This window comes from Euprymna scolopes, chromosome 46, assembly GCF_053919585.1.
Source record: "Euprymna scolopes isolate OS-2025 chromosome 46, ASM5391958v1, whole genome shotgun sequence".
NCBI lineage: Eukaryota > Metazoa > Mollusca > Cephalopoda > Sepiida > Sepiolidae > Euprymna > Euprymna scolopes.
In genome coordinates, this window is record NC_136527.1 from 72,724,825 (window position 1) to 72,747,906 (window position 23,082).

The window sequence follows — 23,082 nt, forward strand, 5'->3', positions numbered from 1 at the left end:
ACTATGCCAGGATATAAAAAAATATGTAAGGATATAAAAAAATATGTAAGGATATAAAAAATATGTAAGGATATAAAAGATATATAAGGATATAAAAACTATGTAAGGTTATAATAACTATTTAAGGATATAGAAAACTATGTAAGGATATAAAAAAATATGTAAGGATATAAAAAAATATGTAAGGATATAAAAAAATATGTAAGGATATAAAAAATATATAAGGATATAAAAACTATGTAAGGTTATAATAACTATTTAAGGATATAGAAAACTATGTAAGGATATAAAAAAATATGTAAGGATATAAAAAAAATATGTAAGGATATAAAAAACTATGCCAGGATATAAAAAACTATGCCAGGATATAAAAAACTATGCCAGGATATAAAAAAATATGTAAGGATATAAAAAAATATGTAAGGATATAAAAAATATGTAAGGATATAAAAAAATATGTAAGGTATAAAACAATTTGTAAGGTATAAAAAAATATGTAAGGTATAAAAAAATATGTAAGGATATAAAAAAATATGTAAGGATATAAAAATATTTAAGGGTGTAAAAAATATGTAAGGATATAAAAAAATATGTAAGGATATAAAAAAATATGTAAGGATATAAAAAAATATGTAAGGATATAAAAAAATATGTAAGGATATAAAAAAATATGTAAGGATATAAAAATATGTAAGGATATAAAAAAATATGTAAGGATATAAAAAAATATGTAAGGATATAAAAAAATATGTAAGGATATAAAAAAAATATGTAAGGATATAAAAAACTATGTAAGGATATAAAAAACTATGTAAGGATATAAAAAACTATGTAAGGATATAAAAAACTATGTAAGGATATAAAAAACTATGTAAGGATATAAAAAAATTTGTAAGGATATAAAAAAATATGTAAGGATATAAAAAAATATGTAAGGATATAAAAAAATATGTAAGGATATAAAAAAATATGTAAGGATATAAAAAAATATGTAAGGATATAAAAAAATATGTAAGGATATAAAAAATATGTAAGGATATAAAAAATATTTAAGGATATAAAAAATATGTAAGGATATAAAAAATATGTAAGGATATAAAAAATATGTAAGGATATAAAAAATATGTAAGGATATAAAAAATATGTAAGGATATAAAAAATATGTAAGGATATAAAAAAATATGAAAGGATATAAAAAAATATGAAAGGATATAAAAAACTATGTAAGGATATAAAAATATGTAAGGATATAAAAAAATATGTAAGGATATAAAAAAATATGTAAGGATACAAAAAACTATGTAAGGATACAAAAAACTATGTAAGGATATAAAAAAATATGTAAGGATATAAAAAATATGTAAGGATATAAAAAATATGTAAGGATATAAAAAAATATGTAAGGATATAAAAAATATGTAAGGATATAAAAAAATATGTAAGGATATAAAAAAATATGTAAGGATATAAAAAAATATGTAAGGATATAAAAAAATATGTAAGGATATAAAAAAATATGTAAGGATATAAAAAAATATGTAAGGATATAAAAAAATATGTAAGGATATAAAAAAATATGTAAGGATATAAAAAATATTTAAGGATACAAAAAACTATGTAAGGATATAAAAAACTATGTATGGATATAAAAAATATGTAAGGATATAAAAAAATATGTAAGGATATAAAAAATATGTAAGGATATAAAAAAAATATGTAAAGATATAAAAAAGTATGTAATGATATAAAAAAATATGTAAGGATATAAAAAAGTATGTAAGGATATAAAAAAGTATGTAAGGATATAAAAAAGTATGTAAGGATATAAAAAAGTATGTAAGGATATAAAAAAATATTTATGGATATAAAAAAATATTTATGGATATAAAAAATATTTAAGGATATAAAAAAATATTTAAGGATATAAAAAAATATGTAAGGATATAAAAAAATATGTAAGGATATAAAAAAATATGTAAGGATATAAAAAATATGTAAGGATATAAAAAATATGTAAGGATATAAAAAACTATGTAAGGATATAAAAAATATGTAAGGATACAAAAAACTATGTAAGGATATAAAAAATATGTAAGGATATAAAAAAGTATTTATGGATATAAAAAAATATGTAAGGATATAAAAAAATATGTAAGGATACAAAAAACTATGTAAGGATATAAAAAATATGTAAGGGTATAAAAAAGTATTTATGGATATAAAAAAATATGTAAGGATATAAAAAAATATGTAAGGATATAAAAAAATATGTAAGGATATAAAAAAATATGTAAGGATATAAAAAAATATGTAAGGATATAAAAAAATATGTAAGGATATAAAAAATATATAAGGATATAAAAAATATGTAAGGATATAAAAAAATATGTAAGGATATAAAAAATATGTAAGGATATAAAAAATATGTAAGGATATAAAAAATATATAAGAATATAAAAAAATATGTAAGGGTATAAAAAATATGTAAGGATATAAAAAATATGTAAGGATATAAAAAATATATAAGGGTTTAAAAAATATGTAAGGGTATAAAAAAATATGTAAGGATATAAAAAATATATAAGGTATAAAAATATATATAAGGGTATAAAAAATATATAAGGGTATAAAAAAATATATAAGGGTATAAAAAAATATATAAGGGTATAAAAAAATATATAAGGGTATAAAAGATATATAAGGGTATAAAAAAATATATAAGGTATACAAAAATATATAAGGTATACAAAAATATATAAGGTATAAAAAAATATATTAGGTATAAAAAATATATAAGGTATAAAAATATATAAGGTGTAAAAAAATATATAAGGGTATAAAAAAATATGTAAGGATATAAAAAAATATATAAGGTATAAAAAATATATAAGGTATAAAAAATATATAAGGGTATAAAAAATATATAAGGGTATAAAAAATATATAAGGGTATAAAAAAATATATAAGGGTATAAAAAATATATAAGGGTATAAAAAATATATAAGGGTATAAAAAAATATGTAAGGATATAAAAAAATATATAAGGTATAAAAAATATATAAGGGTATAAAAAAATATATAAGGGTATAAAAAATATATAAGGGTATAAAAAAATATATAAGGGTATAAAAAAATATATAAGGTGTAAAAAAATATGTAAGGTATAAAAAAAAATATTTAAGGTATAAAAAAAAAATATAAATACGTATGCATAAAAAATAAGCATGGATCTAAAATTAAAACTACAAATAGGTGTTAAATATAATTAGGGGCATAAAAAATAAAGTTATTAAAAAGTAAAGATATACAAAAATAATTGACTGTGCTAAAATACGAAACAATAAAAATACACGTAAGGATATGAAAAAAAAAAGTTCAAAATTATTTTTTAAAAGTGGGAATAAACTGCCATCTAACATTGGAAGGTGCAAAGCAGTGCAGGTAAACATAAATGTATTTGTTAATGGAGAAAGATGTGAGGTTAGCATTTTTCTTTTTTTTTTCGACAAACTTTTTGCCCTGGAATCTAGGATGTGCTGGGCTGCTATCAGATGTGTGCAGTAAAAAAATAACGACAAGAAGGTCAACTAAAGATGTTTTTGACTGCATGTGCAGAGAAGAGATTGGTTGGTTGGTTTACAGCATATCAACCCTTTTCAGGTTATTTAATGCCGAATCCGGTGATTTTGAAGAACAATTTTTTTAATAGAATATATTTGTTTTTTGCAAGTCAGTTTCTATTTAACCCATAGTTGGGGCCCTAACAGGTACTACCACTCTGGGTCAGAGTGGACCTGGGAGCAATGGCAATTAAAGGGTGGCTTCACACTCCCCAAAGCCCGCAAGCTGGGGCCTCACCATCGGATATAGTTTAAGGTCATATCCAGGACCCCCATTGAAGGACTTTTACCCTCTGCAGGGGGGGCAGTCGACGTATTCTAATGCCCCACCGACAGGGCCGCAGAGAAAGGAAGACATCTTTTTGCTGAGTAAAATAAAATACCCTTAAAAATGCAGCACTAGTGAAAGATTTGGCCGGCACTCGATCGAGTTGGTGGACAACTTTCAATGTGTGTTAGACCAAGGATAAGTTTGCTAACTCGCGTTTTTGATTTAAGAAATATTTTCAGAAAATTTGTACGTTAACACCTTTGTCTAAATCATTCCCATCCTCAAAAAAAAATAAAATAAAAAAAATTTTTTTTTTTTACACAATTATGCAAGATTTTTCGGTACCCATGCAGAGAGTGATCCGTGCTGAAATAATAAGGTTATTATTTAAAAAGCCATTCTTAACATGGGGAGGGGGTTTTGTACCTATAGCCTTACAATTGAATAAAAAAAAAAAAAAACTTTAATTAAACATGGAAATACGATTTAAAAAATAGTGCGGATCACTCTTTGCATTAGCACCAATGTTTCTTTTTTAAGCAATTACACACTGAAAACCTTAGCAGAAAGAAGAAAAATAAAATAAAAAAAAACAATTAAAATGCTAGAATGGCCAGAAAATGAGGGATCATTTTACATTCAATTCATCTGTAAAATGGATCCCTCATTCAAAATTTTATGATTCAATTTTTTGTTTATTTTCCTTTCCACCAAGTTTTTCAGGATTTTTACATGTAATCGCCTAAAAAAAAAAAAAAAAGTAGAATCTAATCTTGTTCCACCCGCCTTTGCTCGGGCCCTATGTACTGTTCATAACTTTATATGCATACGTAAATATTAAAACGTGTGAATATGTACGGTAATGCCTTTCTATATAATAGGCTTCCTTAACTACCATAGAGAAAAGTTGGTAGAGATCACAGAGGTCAATTTTTTTTTACTTTGACCCTAATTTTGACCCCTTAACATTTACTGTTTGTGGGCTCAAATCAAATTATAAAGTTAGATCCATGTCCAAGGAACCTATATCTAAAATTTCAAGTGTTTATACCAAAAATTGGCGGAGGAGTTTGGTAGAGTTCTCAAAGTTCAAATCGAACATTGACCCCTTGACAGCCAAATTTCTGGCTGAAACCTGATTAAAAACATTTTCCCAAATCTCAATACCCCTTACGTCAAATTTCGAGTCTGTAGACCGAAAATTGGCAGAGTAATTTGCTAGGGAAATGTACAGACAGACAGACAGACATTTTCACTTTTATATATAGATTATTATTATTTATATTCTCTACAGTTTCTTTATAATTAAAAACCTTACTTCATATGATGTGCCTTAGATTATATATAACTATCGGATGCTGTTCCTTTTTTTAAGTTCATTCGGCAATAATTGTATGACTATTGGATTACTACATATTTTAGGTAAATTCATACCGCCATATGATTTGTTTTCATACAAAACTTGTACCACCCTCGACGTAAATACCCCCGACCAACCCGACAATCAGCAAAATCCCACCCCTTCACAGTAGAGATCCATAGATGTAAGAGAGCCTTCTACTCCAGTAGCTTCTTCCCCAGAACCGCTAGACTTTGGAATTCCCTTCTGGGTCCCTGCTTCCCCAATTGTACTGACATGCAGAAGTTCAAGCATAACGTGAATCGACATCTTGCCGCCCAACTCCCTGCATCGTACCCCTGATGCTTATGTCCCTGATAGTAGCCCCCTACATCAAAGTGGCAATGTGCCTTGTTTGAGGTGAAAATGTAATAAAAAAATTGTATGACTATTGTATTATTACATATTTTAGGTAAATTCATATCGCCATATGATTTGTTTTCATACAAAACTTGTACCACCCTCGACGTAAATACATCCGACCAACCCGACAAGCAGCAAAATCCCACCCCGTCACAGTAGAGATCCCTAGATGTAAGAGAGCCTTGTACTGACATGCAGAAGTTCAAGCATAATGTGAATCGACATCTTGCCACCCAACTCCCTGCATCGTACCCCTGATGCTTATGTCCCTGATAGTAGCCCCCTACATCAAAGTGGCAATGTGCCTTGTTTGAGGTGAAAATGTAATAAAAAAAAATTTTTTTAAACTACAGACATTTCGAGGTTTATTTTTTATATTTTTCATTCCCTCAACCAGTTGCTTATATAATTTCAGATCGATTATATCCACAATAAATGCATACAATTAAGCTAATTCGTCTTTACTGTGTATCATGATGGACTCTCATCATATATATGATGGACTTTCCCGTCGATTTCAACATATGAGCTTCTGCCACAACAGCTAAGTTGCTCGGAAATCCACACAGATGATTTGTATATAGTGGTGAAGGTTTTGTGTAGAACCAACCACGCTTTTTGGTATTACTGCTAAACCTTTGTCAATGCAAACAACTGCCACGGGATAGGGTATATAGTAGACCGCAGGTTTTTTTTTTTGTGGCATTGAGGAGTTCCGGGTCACTTAAGGAAGTCTCATTGACTGAAACAGATGGCTATTTGTAGCAACCATATGTAACTGTTTACCCTCAAATAATTAAAAAAAATATTTTGAGCACTATCTAACAACCTCGTTGTCTACATTAGTCCAGATTTTTGAACATCTCAAACCTCTCTCTCTCTCTCTATATATATATATATATATAACTACTTAATTTACTCACATAAATTAATATATGAAAGTATAGATTTATGCGTAAACTTTAAGTATTTACTCCAAAAGTGCTCAATACGTAGGTAGAGCTAGTTAATAAGTTATAAAGTAAATAAACATGAATATACATAAACGATCACACATATATGTATTCATATATAAACTTACAAAAAACACTAACCTAGTTTTAAAACATCAAGAAACTAAATAGAGCACACACAAAGGAACAGGTCAATCAGAGGTCAAATAGGTCTTTGTCCGATAAATGCATGCTCATTGGCTGATAGGAAGGGCACGGTGGATACTAGAAAGCTGATTGGCTAACTAAAATCTCAATAGAAGAGGAGCATATAAAAACGATAAACAACCACAGAATTCACGCATAAGCCTGAAGAGTCCTAGAGTGGATGAAACAAGGAATATTCAGTGTAGCTTAATCGCCATATATATTTTATAAATTACTATATATATATATATATATATATATAGTAGTGTTGGGATGATTAATCGGAATCAAGAATTGGAAAAATCGGAGCTTTTTGGGGTATCGGAATCGGAAAAATTTTAACCCATTTTCCAATACCAAAATCGATTCCATAAATTATCTTTTTTATTCGATTTTGGTTTAAGAAACATCTGTCACTGCTTGTAGTAATAATAAAATAAATATTTGATTTAAACTTTCAGTAAGACTAAAATCTCTTGATCACCCCCTCAGAAATGTGTGCTTTACGTTTGAGAAAATATAGGCACATTTAAGATGTGTTTTCTACAGTAACCGGGACAAAATAACACTTTTATAGTTAAATGTTTAGAGATTTATAAAGAATCGGTAATTGTATTGGAATCGGGAATTTCGTACAAAATCGGGGAAAAAATATTAGAATCGTTCCCTCACTAATATCTATAATATAAAGCTGAATGTTTGTGTGTGTGTGTGTGTGTGTGTGTGTGTGTCTGGTCACGAATAGGCTCCTATATGGTTAACTATTTTAAAAAACTGATTACATATAATGATAGATGTATCGAGACACAGGAATGGGTATGTTTGATCTGGCAGAACAGTGGTTCATTAAAATTGTGGGGTCTGCATTCGCGCCTGGTCCACAAAGTATAGAAATAAAAAAAATTTAATTAAAAAAAAAACGTTTACAAGTGTTTTTGATATAGATGTACATAATAATACTTTGATAAGTATGTTTTAACTTAAATAGGGATGGTATAATAAAATTGTGGTCTGCGTTCACGCCTGGCCTCCATAGAATGGAAATAGGCACAATCTATTTTATTTTTACTTTAATCATATTTTGCTTTGGTTTTGATACCCCAAATTCACCCCAAATTTAGAACCCTTCCTTTTCATAACCTATCATACTTTCATAAATCAGAGTCCATTTTCTGTAGGCTGTTTTTGAACCCGGTCATTTACTGTTTTGGGCTCGAATAAAATATATATATATATATATATATATATGGCTCATTCCATGTCAAATCAGCAAGGGGTTGAACCATGTCAGACACGGATTTTTTTTCAAATTTGCTACACTTATAGATCTCCATGAAAGAAATTGAGTGGAACCTGTTAAACTTCTCAAGGTCAAGGGATTCCTAAAATATAGCCTTGACCTTTTTACGAAAAATGTCAAAAAATGTGAATAGTAACTGACTTTCAAAGACGATATCTTTGTTGTTTATTGACCTACAAAGTTCAGTTATATATCATTCTAAAACACTTGGATAGATGTACAATTTTATGTATGGATATTTTTTTTTTAGAGGTCAAATAAAAAAGTTGACCTTTACCTTTTACCTGACTTCTCTCAAAAACCGGTATTTTTTTTTTTTTTAAATTTTGGCAAAAGATTTGTCTATCTTAGGACAGTATATATTCCGAATTTCATGATGGGCATTCCACTAGAACTGTTGCTACAGCGTTTTATAGAAGTGGGCAAAATTCAAAATGGCAGAATGTAGTACCTGCTCCTTCATATAAAAACATTTTACTATTTTACAATATGGTCAACTTGTCTATCTTTGTAAAGCTACTTTAATGCTGATTAATATACAAATATGAATCATATCTACAATGATATGGGCAAGGTTGATGAGTGGACACAAAAGAGAAAAGCCTGTGAATATTATTGAAAAGCCATGCAGAAAGTCAGTTGTCTACTGGCATTGTTGGTGTCGGGCCAAAAAAAACGTAACATTGAATTGGTATTAAGTGCCTCATGCCTTGTAGTCTTGTGCCAAAAACACTAAGCAATGGTTAGGAAATAACAATGCAGAAGGATCCACGTGTGCTGAGTTCGTTTAATATTGTTTCAACAAAAACAAACAATAATACAACATATAGGTTGTCCAAAAAGTCACTGAAAGGTTAAAAATCTTTGTCATTTTACCATTAATGATGGGTTTTTTTTCTCTATATCAGATATTATACAGATAATATTTTAGAAATTAATTATGCATAAGTATCACACTAAACAACGTACGCAAGTTTTGAAATTTTTTTACCCAAATCAGGGGTCAATTGTTTTGACTGAAAGGGGGCTTATTGACAACATCTTTATGTAAGAGATGGCGCAAGTCACAACACGATTCGAAACATTGTGTGCCGTCTACGTTAACAAATCCCAAACCCTGCAAGAATTGAAGGAAAACATCTGGAATGAAATAAGAGAGTTAAATCGCGATCCAGAGATTCTGCAGTCTGTAATGAATAAAGTTTTGGAAAGAGCACAAAGATGAGAAGCTGAAAATGGGCAACATTTAAAAGACATTATCTTCCATAAAATAAATCTCACCCGTCTGTTTAAATGTATGTATGTTTGTTTGTCAAAGGGTGAATGAACTCTTTTTCGGGGTCAACGGCCAACTAGCACCGTGTATATTTGTGTGTATGTATATATGTGTTGGGGTGGACTGGGCTCCCGTAAGCCGTAGTGAAGGCAACCTTTTATGGAGAAGCAAATCTCTGATTTAAAAAACCATAAAGCGAGAGACCAGTACCCGCATTAAGCTGGTCTGCAGTTTGATTTGTTGCTGGCTATCTTGCTCTTGCTTGTTGCTGGATCTCAACATTTTGAACCGCGAGAGAGACTTAGCTGTCGTACAAAGCTAAGACTCTGTAACATCATCTGTGTATAGATACTCCCTCAGGCATTTGGGCTTATGGACTTTAAGTGTCTGAGGGAGTGGCACTCGTCTGACAAGATGTTGCAATCATCATGTATGTTTGTATGTTTGCCTAAAATTTTCAACAGAGGCGATGGATTTTCACGAGATCAGGGTCGTTTTGAAGCTCAACCCTTCGGACGACAAATATCGAAAAATTGGCTAAAAACATTAATTCCTTCACCCTCAACTGGGCACTTTTCTACAAGGAGGGCTCGTTTTTTTCGCCAATATTTTTGAAAGTCATCCCCTCTTTTCAATTGACTTAATTCAAACCTTTGCCACTTCTGGTTTGGTGATTAGTGCAACGGCAAAGATGTCACTTTTTTTTTTCACATTCTTTTTCTTACTTCGTGGTACAGGTTCGAGCCTGCCTGCCACCATGTCATTTTGTTGTTTGTTTTTTTTTGCTCAACACACACCTCAAAACACACACCTCAAAACACCCGTGCAACGTCAGGTATCAAGGCTAGTTTTTAATAAATAAAGGTTGTTTGAATTTTGCATTTGTTTTTGTTTTTTTATTTCTAATTTCTCAATGTCTTCGTCAGATTGTGTTAAAATTACCGAAGGATATCATCAAAAATAAAGAATCTATTTAAGTTCAAAATCCTTCAGTGACTTTTTTGGACACCTGTTCAACAGCTGCATGCAATAAGAAAAATAATATGTTGCTTTTGTGCCCTTTTGGCTTGTTATCTACACCAAATAATAAATGTCTACATCGTACGCCTATCTACTTTGGCTTGATATAAAAAGTAGTAGATGACCAAGGCTTCAGCGAGTTCTTGTTGAATAATTCACTGAAGTGTTGCACAATATCTTCTTTGGCGTTCAAGGATTCTTTCAAAACCAGTTAGAAACGTTTTCATTGCTCTTGTACTGTCCCCAATTGCAATACGAGTTGTAGATCACTTGCCAAAGTAGATTTATGGTGTATAGATATTAAAGCCAAAGGGGAACCCATTTTTATTTATTAGTTTATTTATTTACAAAAAAAAAAAATATATCAATCTCCTGTATAGGAAGCAGTAAATGTAACAATAAAAATGAAAAAAAAAAAAATCAATCTCCTGTATAAGAATCAGTAAATGGAAAAAAAAAGATACAAAACAAATGAAACTAAATTTTTTATTTTTTTTCTATTTATTTATTTGCGGACTATTATCCTCATCCAGTTGTTTCGTAACGTTTCACAGCAAACAAATAGATAAATAATACAAATCACTCATCTCAATAATAATTCCATAATTCCAATAATTAAATAATGTGATACTATTAAGTGGACCCGAGTCACTAAGTGCTGAGAGGGAGAAGGGGAGGCAATAGACAAAGGAATAGGAAGTGTCTTACAATACACAAAGAGATGGGAAGTAGCAAGTAGAAGGGGAACAATAGATAGGAAGTCTCATACAAATGTACAATGAAATAGGAAGTAGCAAACAATGAATCTGTAGGTATTTTTAGATTGAGCCGTTTAGATTTGACAATGACAATAGAAACCTACAGAACAGATAACACAGGGAAGGGCAGCTTCTGGTAGCCGGGGTGAGGGGACTTCAGATACCGACATAAAGAAAGTCGACAACTAGACGCATGCCGTTTGTGGTGAATGGGGCTTGATAGCGGGCAGCATGGGACAACGGATGGACAGCAAAACAGAGATTGAGAGGAATTGTGACTGACAGACGACCGCAACATCGATAGAACGTGTAAAAGACACACACATACTCACAAGTCTGACCGTCAAATATACGTGAAACATTGGCGTTTGTGTTTTTCGTGTTTGTTTTATTTTAATATTTCGACTTTGCAGACCCACACGTGACCCCATCGACAGTCACCAGCGAGAAAATGACAATCCAGCAATTAGAAGAATAGTGGACAAAAAAATCAACGTTGGGGGTCAGTGGTCTGTCAGGGCCCCACACTTTGTGTCACAAAAATATACCATTCAGTACAGACCCGACAATGGAAGATCAGATAACAAATTAACTTGGGTTTATAAGACCAAAAAATGCAACCTTGATCGCCCTTCAGGGCTCGTGGCGCAGTGGATAGAGACATTGAATCTCTATGTCTCCACGTGAGCATTGTCTGAAGATAGCGGTTTCAATCCTATCCAAAGCCGGCCAGAGGATTACTTGGACAAAAACGTGGTGAGACGACAATAACTATGGAAGGGAGTAATTACTGAGGATACAGTTGAGATATTTAACGACCTGACAAGGCCAAGGAATAGTTGGCCGAAACGTTGTGAAAAAACTAGAAGATGAAGATAACAGTCCGCAAATAAATAATACAAATTTACTTATCGCAAAAAGAAATCCAATTAACTAAATACATTTTTTATATAAAACTTTAAATCATAACAAAAAAACGAAACAAAAAAATAAAGCATTTTTTTTTTAAACATTGTTCAATCAGATAAATATATTCTAACTCCTTTGCAATGCATATATGTATATATATAAATGTTATTATATAGCAGGGAGTGTTTGTTTAATTTGTTTTAATTAAAAAAAAAAATTACAGACACTTCATGCTATATATATATATATATATATATAAAATAACTGCTCCAAATTTGTTTGCTAAAAACATAAAGGCATTCAATGAGCAATGAGCTTGGATTTTTTTTTTTAAATTGTTTTAATACATTATATACAAACTGGCTAATGTTTCAAGTAAATTATATAATATATATATATATATATATATATATATATATATATATATATATATATATATATTATGTATGACCATCCATTTCTTGTAATTATTATTGAAACTAAAAAGACAATTATTTCTACATCCTGCTAGTATCTAATTTTTTTTTTTTTTTTTTTTTCAAATAGTAAAATATTCTTCTCCAGGAAATATTTTTTTTTTTTTTTCAAATAGTAAAATATTCTTCTCCAAGATCTGAATACCAAGTTCTTCTCAAACAGTGGATTCCCTATCATTACTTTGACGCATGCGTATGACCAACATTCCACACTATTATCGAACATTTAAACCTCGCTCAGCCTCAATTTCCGACCTTTGGGGAATGTACCGGGTGTTACCTCGACCATGACACAAAAAAAGGAGAAAAAAAACTGTCCATATTTCCTGGAGAAGAATATTTTTCTATTCAAAAATTTGAAAAAAAAAAAAAAAGTAAATTTAATTTTAATAAATGAATGTTTATTAAAATCAATTTTGCACTTGTTTTTTTTTTTTCAACTTTTAAATTCTGAGTATCGAGTGCTTTTCAAACAGTGGATTTCCTAAATCCCTTTAACTTTACAAAAACAGAGTTTAGAACTCGATATTTGATTGTATTGTTATTATATTATTATTTTTTATTTATTATTAAAGCTAAAAATGTAAATAACTAAATAAAAAAAATTTTTGTATTATTTTAACTATTATTCTCATCTTGGTTGTTTTTTTTTTTTGTTTTTTTTACATAGGCATTACCACTTATCAAGGCTCAGGGACCACTCGAGTATAAGGGTTAAGAGTGCACAGTAGTCAAAAGGACAATATAGTAATCGTTAGTAACAGAAATTTGGTAAATTTGTTAACTTAAGTAGAACGGCTCATCAGGTACTTGTTTACATTGGACTTGACGGCAATCAGATTGTGGTTAGCTGGAAAGCAGGAAAACGGAAGACAATTCCAAAGGCGTGCACTTCTAAGAAAGAAGCTTTGTCCATGGAATCTACGTTTAGGTTTAGGCACAGATAAAGAGTGGAGGGAATTATTGATAATGTTTTCAGCTAGACGAGTGTTTCTTGTGAAAATTTGGCGAGGGGATTTTGGCCAATGTAACTTCCAGGTATATTTTCACTGGATGTTATAGGTAAATAGTGAAATGTGTTTTTTTTTTTGTTTTTTTTTGCTTTTACAATGAACTTAGCCGTTAGAAATTCAAAACCGAACATTTTTTACCATTCACCAATAACATCCAGCGTGATTACACCTCAAGACGACTAGAAGTTACATCGGTCGAAAAGTTGTGGAAAAAACAAATAAGATGAGAATAATACCAAAAAATAATTATCGATCCTCATCTCAAAAATATGCAAACATCATAAATAAACATCACTGAGCAAGTCTTATTTTCTAAACATATCTTGGGTTTATCAAAATTCCATCAGCTAAGACAGGTTGTGGCGTTTTCAAAATTAAGTATGGAAGGCCAAAAGGACAACAATTTGAAAGATGAGTGTTGAGTTTCACTTTGATGTCATTTACAAGATGGCTGACAAATGTTAATGAAGCCATGAAAATGGTACTCACCTAGAGCTTCGTACGCTTGATATGCTCGCGGCTGATAAATTCCCAGGAAAATAATGTCCTGCAGTATGGTGAAGGCTTTTAGTATTAAAAACTGAAAAAAAAAAAAAAAAAAAAAAAAATTGGTTGTATGTTTAGTTTTACGGCATATCAACCCTTTTCATGTTATTTAATGCCGAATCCAGTCATTTTATTTAAAAAGGTTTCATGCTTCAAATTGTTTATATCTCCAAATATATTTTTTTTTACATAGGCATCACCACTTATCAAGGTCAATAGGCCACTCGAGGATAAGGGTTAAAGAGTGTACAGTAGAAATTGAACAATATAGTTATCTATAAATATAAAAGCAAAAATGTATGTATGTGTGTTCGCTTTTTCTGTGTGTCTACAAAAGGCTTCTTTCAGAGAAGCGGTCGGTCGGTTCACAACTTTTTAAAACTTTTTATATCACATATAAATCGTAATATCTCACAGTTAACAACGAAGCTCGCCTGTCTATTTAATTTGCTCGATTTCGGGAAGATAAATATTCAATATTTATCGCTCGCCGCATGTGGGTTAGTCTTTTTCCTATAACATCTTGGGGGGAAAAAAAAGCGTTCAGCAGTAAATGAATACTATCCCGCAGTCAAACTTGACCTCATTAACTCATTAAAACGGGCACCTGCTAAATCCAAGTAATTAAATAAATTCAAACGTGTTTCCGTTAGCATCTCACGGTGGGGCAATGGTTAACGTTGCACTTTTTTTTTCACACTTTAATTTACAACTTTGCCTCAACGGTTCGGGTTCGATCCTCCTACTTATTTTTTTTTTTAAAACCCCCCCACACACACACACCTCCAAACACCCGGGCAACGCCGGGTACCCCTCGCTAGTTATTAATAATGAAAATCGGTAAATTTTTTAACTTATATGGAACAGTTAATCAAAAACTTGTTTACATTAGACTTGAAGACAACCATATTGTAGTCAGCTGGAAAGCAGGAAAACCGAAGATAATTCCACAGGTGTGCAGTTCTAAGAAAGAAGCTTTGTTCATGGAATCTACATTTAGGTCTAGACACAGACAATGAGTGTGGGATATTATTGATAGTGGTTTTGTTCCAGACGAGTGTTTTTTGTGAAAGATTGGTGAGGAGCGACCAGAGATTGAAGCTCAGCTGAGCACTTTCCATGAAAATAACAATAAAGCAGAGACAAACTTGCAACATCTCTTCTGTGGGAAAGAGGTTGCAGGGAAGAGAAAAGAACATCCCCCACTAAGCTACGAAGTCTATTTTCAACTCTATCAAGGCAGGATAAGTCTTTTCTAGCAGCTCCTGCCCAGATGTGGTAACAGTACTACATCCTTGGACGTATATAGACTGCATCAGCAGTGAGATATCTACTGGATCGATAGAATTCCACCATTTTTCCAGCGGCCTTGGCAATGGATTTAATGTATGTGTTCCATTTAAGATCAGGAGTAAAGGTCAAGCCCAGAAGCTTGTCAAAACATGAAACCTCCCCAAGACGAGAGCCATTCATTTCAATTGATGCCAGATGGAGATCAGAGCGTTGATGATGTAAAGATAAAAGCTTGGTTTTAGATGCATTAAAAGTAACCAGCCACTCCTTTCTGCATTGTATCACTTGCTCATGATCAGAGGAGAGAGAATCAGGGAGAACTTGGTCGTTTACGGTCTTAGATGTGCTACCATAGATAGTAGTGTCATCAGCATAAATGTCTACAAATGATGTAAGGATGTGATTTGGAAGATCATTAATGTAGATCGGGAAGAGAGTTGGGCCCAGGATGGACCCCTGAGGGATTCCAGCATTAATACCGAGAGCTTCTGATTTCTGCCCATCAACCACTACACTTATGAACCTAGCAGAGAGAAATGATTTGATAATTGAGAAGACATTTCCAGCTATACTGTAGCTGGAGATCTTGTGAAGTAAACCTTTATGACATACTCTATCAAAGGTCATTTATTCGTGGTTGTTTTATAGAGGAAAAAAATTCTTTTCGCTTTTGGTAAATTTTGCAGAACATGACCGAGTTTTCCAAAAAGATTATTCCCCACTAGATTTCGAAGTCAATTTTGTACTCAAGATTGGTTGGTTAGTTTTTTTTTTTTACTTTCTTTTTATTACATTTTCACCTCAAACAAGGCACATTGCCACTTTGAAGTAGAGGGCTACTATCAGAGACCTAAGTGGCAAGGGTACTACGTAGCAAGATGTCTATTCACATTACACTCGAACTTCTGCATGTCAGTACAGTTCGGGAAGCAGGAAACCGGAAGAGAATTCTAAAGCCTAGCAGTTCTGAAGAAGTTATTAGAGTAGAAGGCCTTCCTACATCTAGGGATCTCTACTGGGTATGACTTCACTGCTTGTCGGGTTTGTTGGGGGTATTTATATCGAGGGGATACAAAGGCTTGTAGTTCATCAGAACATCCACCATTAAAATATTTGTAAAACAGGCAGAGGGATGCAACATTTTGTCAATGGGACAGGGGCTGAAGCTTAGATGACAATTCAGGACCTATCAGGTTGGTGACTCTTTTGGACCCCGTCCAGGAAGGAGACGGCACATGACCCCTTTTCATGCTATATAATGCCAAATCCAGTAATTTTGGAAAAACAGTTTTCAGGCTTCAAACTGTTTATATTTTCAAATATTTATTCGTGGAGTTTAGTTTGGTTGTTTTATAGAGGAAAAAAATTGTTTTCGCTTTTGGTAAATTGTGCAGAACATGACCGAGTTTTTCAAAGAGATTATTCCCCACTAGATTTCGAAGTCAATTTTGTACTCAAGGCAAGAAAAAGTGCTCTGAGTGGCATCTCCCCAGATGTGGCAACAATACTCCATCTTGGGTAAATGACAGCATTAGGTTGGGTTTTGTTTTACGGTATATCAACCCTTTCCAGGTTATTTAATGCCGAATCCAGTGATTTTAAAGAAAAATTTTTTAATACAATATATTTTTTTTCAAGACAGTTTCTATTTAACCCATAGTTGAGACCCTAACAGGTACTACCACTCCGGGTCAGAGTGGACCTGGGAGTAATGGCAATTAAAGAGTGGCTCCACACTCCCCAAAGCCCGCAAGCTAGGGCCTCACCATCGGGTATAGTTTAAGGTCATATCCAGGACCGATCGCATTAGGAGTCAGTCACTTTCTGGAGAAGTAGGATGGTCCAACTATTTTTTCAGTGACTTTAGCAACAGATTTGAAGTCTTTAAATTTCAAATACAACAAAACCATGTCGACACACCGGTCATCATTAGATCACCAAAGTTTAGCAACGTTTAGCCTGGTCAATGTCAGATAGATGACCATTTGGGAATACCAGGTGCTGTATGTAGGAAGACATTGACGTCTTCCTGTAAGCAAGAACTGCAAAGAAACCTGATGTCATCTCCTCCAATAAAGAGATACAAACGACTGGGGACCACTCGTGAATTTGATATTACCATGGAACTTCTTCCTTTGGAGGAAGCCAGTTTAACCTACCTAGAATGAATGCCACTTTGGGTTTCAATTTCAGACCTGGGGTAAAAGTTTGTTCTAGGATCCTAGATTTTTTTTTTTTTATTTATTTAAATTTCTAGACGAAATAATGTTTGTTTATGGAGAAATAAAAACACAAAAAGGTGAAATGGAGAAACAGAAGGAAATTTTTTTTTTTATATATATATACTAGCAAAAGTACCCGTGGTTGATTGGGTTCAAAAACAGCCTACAGAAAATGGACTCTGATTTATGAAAGTATGATAGGTTATGAAAAGGAGGGGTTGTAAAGAGATAGCTTCGAATTTGGGGGTATCAAAACCAAAGCAAAATATGATGAAAGTAAAAATAAAATAGATAAACTCCATAATTTATTATACCATACCTGTTCACACTGAAACACTTATCACAATATTCTGTGGATCTATATTAAAAAAAACCTTGTTAAACTTTGTGAAATATTTCCATTCTATGTAGGTCAGGCGCGAATGAACACCCAATAATTTTATTATACCATATTTCTTCAAACTGAAACATAATTATCAAAGTATACTTACACAGATAGATATGAAAAACCTTTATTAAAGTTTGTGCCTATTTCCATACTATGGAGGCCAGGTGCGAACGTAGACCCTACAATTTTATTATACCATCCATATTTAAGTTAAAACATACTTATCAAAGTATTCTTATGTACGTCTATATCAAAAACACTTGTAAACGTTTTTTTTTTTAATTTTTTAATTTTTTTAATTTCCATACTTTGTGGACCAGGCGTGAATGCAGACCCCACAATTTTAATGAACCACCATTCTACCAGATCAAACATACCCATTCCTGTGTCTCGATACCTCTTCTATCATTATATGTAATCAGTTTTTTAAAATAGTTAACCATATAGGAGCCTATTCGTGACCAGACACACACACATACAGACATTCAGCTTTATATTATAGATATATATATACAGGGTGGGCCAAAATAAGGGTCCTATCTTTAAATTTGAATAACTTCCACAAAATAAAAGTTAAACTCACCAAACTTTATGTGTGTGTAGACTGACCCTTCCGAGATTTTTTTGAAATAAACAAAACAAATTTTGGCTGAAAAACACTTCTTAAAACTTACATGAATTTATGAATTTTTAAAAATAGGACCCTTATTTTGGCCCACCCTGTATATATATATATCTCAAAATAAGAAATGAACAAGAATGAAGGAGGCGGAACTTATTTTATGGCAAACACACACATATGCACACAGATAAACACACACACGCATACATATGCACACACATATACAAACATGCACACACATATACAAACACAGATACACAAACACACATACATATGCACACACATATACAAACATGCACACATATATACAAACACAGATACACAAACACACATACATATGCACACACATATACAAACATAGATACACAAACACACATACATATGCACACACATATACAAACATGCACACACATATACAAACACAGATACACAAACACACATACATATGCACACACATATACAAACATGCACACACATATACAAACACAGATACACAAACACACATACATATGCACACACATATACAAACACAGATACACAAACACACATACATATGCACACAGATATACAAACACACATATACACACACACGAATCGTGATAGATTAGAGAAAGAAAGAAAAGCGAAACAATTTACAAAGACGTTCTAAAAGACGCGTCTTACCATACTAATGGCATCTGTAGATTCTTGTTTGATAATTCCCCACATTCCAAATGCCAACACGAAGGCATTCATGTATATGTAGCTGACAGGAAGGAACCCCGTTGGCATTGAGGCCCTAAAATGAAACAAAAATGTATAAATTAGTTGTGTAATAACACAAATTTTTAGTTTAACTAGCAGAGCCACCAGACAAAAGTATTAACATTATGTATAACAGAACAGTTTGTATTAGAATCCAAATATTCATAATCGTTTCTGAATTGGACAAGGAATTTTAGTGGCCAATGGAACAAAAGCGCTGAAATCAAGAAGCCCAAAATTAAAAGAAGCCCGAAATTAAAAGAAGCCCGAAATTAAAAGAAGCCCAAAATTAAAAGAAGCCCAAAATTAAAAGAAGCCCAAAATTAAAAGAAGCTCAAAATTAAAAGAAGCCCAAAATTAAAAGAAGCCCGAAATTAAAAGAAGCCCGAAATTAAAAGAAGCCCAAAATTAAAAGAAGCCCAAAATTAAAAGTCCTCAAATGTGCATGTAGAGGGAAGGGAACAGGAAGTCATTCTTTGATGAAGCAAAAGTCTTTGAACTCCTCCACCCACATCATGAATTGTTTGATGTACAGCAAAACAAAAATTTTTAGCTGTCGTAAAATGAGAAAAGGAGGCAAATCAAGATGAGATAAGATGGATAGAGGAAGAGGAAAGGAGGGGGGGACAGATTAAGAGAAAAAAGACAAACAAGAGAGAGAAAAAAAAAACAAAAATGAAAAAGAAATAAAATCCAGCTAAATATCAAGAAAAAGATACAAATAAAAATGTTAAGCTTTAATAATTTGACAAAACTCAATTTAAAAAAACAAAAAAAAAAGAAAAGATTTTGACATAACACAAAACTCACATTTAGTGAGTTAAGCAAAAATCAATTGTTTTTTTTTTTTTTAATAAAAAAAAAAAATCTTACTTTTTTTATTATTATTCATATAATAATCTGCTTGACCCATCCCTAATTAGTACGTTCCGCTTTGAAATAATTTAAATACAATTTTTAAATGTCAAATTCATTCAAAAAAGCCCAAATTTGCGAAATTCAGCTTTAAACCTTTACCACCAAATTGTGCTTTCAAGTCGCCTTTCAAAAACAATATTTCTTTCTCTTATGGCTTGTCAGCCGAATTGGTCTTAAAACGTAAATTCCATGAACAAAGCTTCTTTCTTAGAACTGCACGCCGGTGGAAGTCTCTTCCGTTCGCCTGCTTTCCAGCTGACTACAATTTGATTGTCTTCAAGTCCAATGTAAACAAGTTCTTGATGAACCGTCCCCCTAATTAATCCAATTTACAAAATTTCCACTACTTCGCTATAATCCCATTGACTACTGTACACCCATTAATCCTTATCCTCAAGTGGTATCCAGGCCTTGATAAGTGGTAATTTCTATATTTAAAAAAAAAAAAAAAAAAAAAAAAAAGTACAGGTCTATGCATGGTTCAACAAGTGAATGAGGGGTTAGGGTTATGTCCGTGCGTCAGTTGCATGCTAACTTCCGTCACACACGGGTTTCATTTATTTATTGCATAAAAAAGATTTGGTGGTAAACAGTTAAAAATGGCAATCTAGCAACCCTGGACAAGAATACCAGAGTGTTTTCGTTTTAATATAGCCTCGTTTTCAAATATTATGATAATATATGATCAACTGGTGAATTTCAAAAATGCAATCTGAATGTGAGGACACTTTAGGTTGGTTGTTTTTGTTTTACGACATATCAACCTTTTTCAGGTTATTTAATGCCGAATCCAGTGATTTTGAAGAAAAATTTTTTAATAGGGTTTGGTTTGTTTGTTTTTGTTTTATGGCATATCAACCTTTTTCAGGTTATTTAATGCCGAATCCAGTGATTTTGAAGAAAAATTTTTTAATAGGGTTTGGTTTGTTTGTTTTTGTTTTATGGCCTATCAACCTTTTTCAGATTATTCAATGCCGAATCTAGTTATTTTGAGGAACGATTTTTGATGGAGTATTTTTTTTTTTTTTACCTCAGATTCTATTTAACCCATAGTTGGGACCCTAACAGGTACTACCACTCCGGGTCAGAGTGGACCTGGGAGCAATGGCAATTAAAGGGTGGCTCCACACTCCCCAAAGCCCACAAGCTGGGGCCTCACCATCGGATATAGTTTTAGGTCATACCAAGGACAGACACTTTAGGAGAACGATATGCAATAAAATTCTGTTTAAAACTTGGAAAAAACGCCAAAGAAACATGTGGAATACTTCAGACTGCTTTTGGACCATCTTGCATGAATCGGGCATCAGTTTTTGAGTGGCATAAGAGGTTCAAGAAAGGCAGGGAGTGTGTGAGAGATGATGAGAGGTATGGGAGGAGTAAGGAAGTCAGAATACTAGAGTTGATTGGCCAAATAAAGAATTTCATGGATGAAGACAGTTGTATGTCTATAGAGACAATAAGTGAACAGTTTGATGTTAGTGTAAAAAATGTACATACAATTATTCACGAGAAAGTGAAGATGCGGAAGATTTGCGCAAAGTTTGTCCAAAGGGTTCTCAGAGAAGATCAGAAAGAAAGACATTCTCATGACCAAGATGGGTATCAAGACAGTTCTTCCCCCTCCCTATAGTCCAGACCTTGCTTACTATGACTTTTGGTTATTCATTAAGCTCAAGGAAAATCTTAGTGGCTGTCATGACGTGACAATTGAGATAAAAGAGGCTAGGACAAGGATCATTGACACACTCACACAAGAGGATAGCCATGGGGCCTTCCAGAAGTTAACTTCAAAGGAGACTAGTTATATGTGTATACTATCAAGAAAAGTGTGCCTACGAAAAAAATCTGGAAACTTATCGAAGGCACCTCACATACAGAAAAGAAGTCTAATGAAAACAAATGTTAATGTACTCACACTTAGTGTAATAAAATATACGTTAGAAAAATTCTAAATACTAAGAAATACATGTATTTAAATTAATTCTTTAGACGGATTTGCCTTTTGTTCTATTTTTGGAAAAGGTTTTGTTTTTTTTCTCTCCCCGAACTGTCATCTAGGTTTCAGCGCCTCTCCCACCGGCGAAATGTTGCATCCCTCTGCCCGTTTTACAAATATTTTAATGGTAGATGCTCTGACGAATTACAAGCCCATGTAAGCCTGACAAGCAGCAAAATTTCACCCCTACACAGTAGACATCCCTAGGTGTAAGAAAGCCTTCTACTCCAATAGTTTCTTCCCCAGAACTGCTAGACTTTGGAACTCCCGAGATTCTTTCCCAACTGTACTGACATGCAGAAGTTCAAGTGTAATGTGAACAAACATCTTGCTACTCATCTCCCTTTATAATGCCTCTGCAACTTATGTCCCCGATAGTAGACCCCTACTTCAAAGTGGCACGGTGCCTTGTTTGAGGTGAAAATTGATTTTAAAAAAAATTGGTATTCAAATCTGAGATTGCTAGATATTATTACTCCTAGATAGTTATGACATTTCGAGAATGGCACAAATGTGTCTTAAAACCAAATACCATGGACAGGAACAGGGGAGAGATATGTAGAGGACAATAGCGCAACTGTTTTTGCTGGGATGAACATCTTCCCCCCAGTCCCTCGTCCACTCAGATGCAGAAACAAGCAGCGACTGCAGGTATGCCGCCGTTATGCAAGGGTCTTCAAGTTGTTTATTCTTTTTTTTTTTATATTCAATTTTCACCTTAAACAAGGCACAGTGCCATTTTGAAGTAGGAGGCTACTATAGCGGACATAAGTTGCAGGGACATTATGAAGGGAGATGAGCAGCAA

The 23,082-nt window shown here is 32.4% G+C and overlaps 1 protein-coding gene across 12 annotated transcripts in view; it reads right to left on the reverse strand.

Moving 5' to 3' along the window:
- The window catches only part of LOC145271177 (type-1 angiotensin II receptor-associated protein-like), a 194,086-nt gene that overhangs the window by 35,794 nt on the left and 135,210 nt on the right, over positions 1-23,082 (reverse strand). For all 12 annotated transcript variants that reach the window (XM_080126713.1, XM_080126717.1, XM_080126711.1 and 9 more), the window contains exons 3-4: positions 19,279-19,393; positions 14,034-14,124 (exon numbers count right to left, since the gene is read on the reverse strand). In XM_080126713.1, the coding sequence (XP_079982839.1) occupies positions 14,034-14,124; positions 19,279-19,393 (206 nt within the window). The remainder of the gene's footprint in view (positions 1-14,033; positions 14,125-19,278; positions 19,394-23,082) is intronic.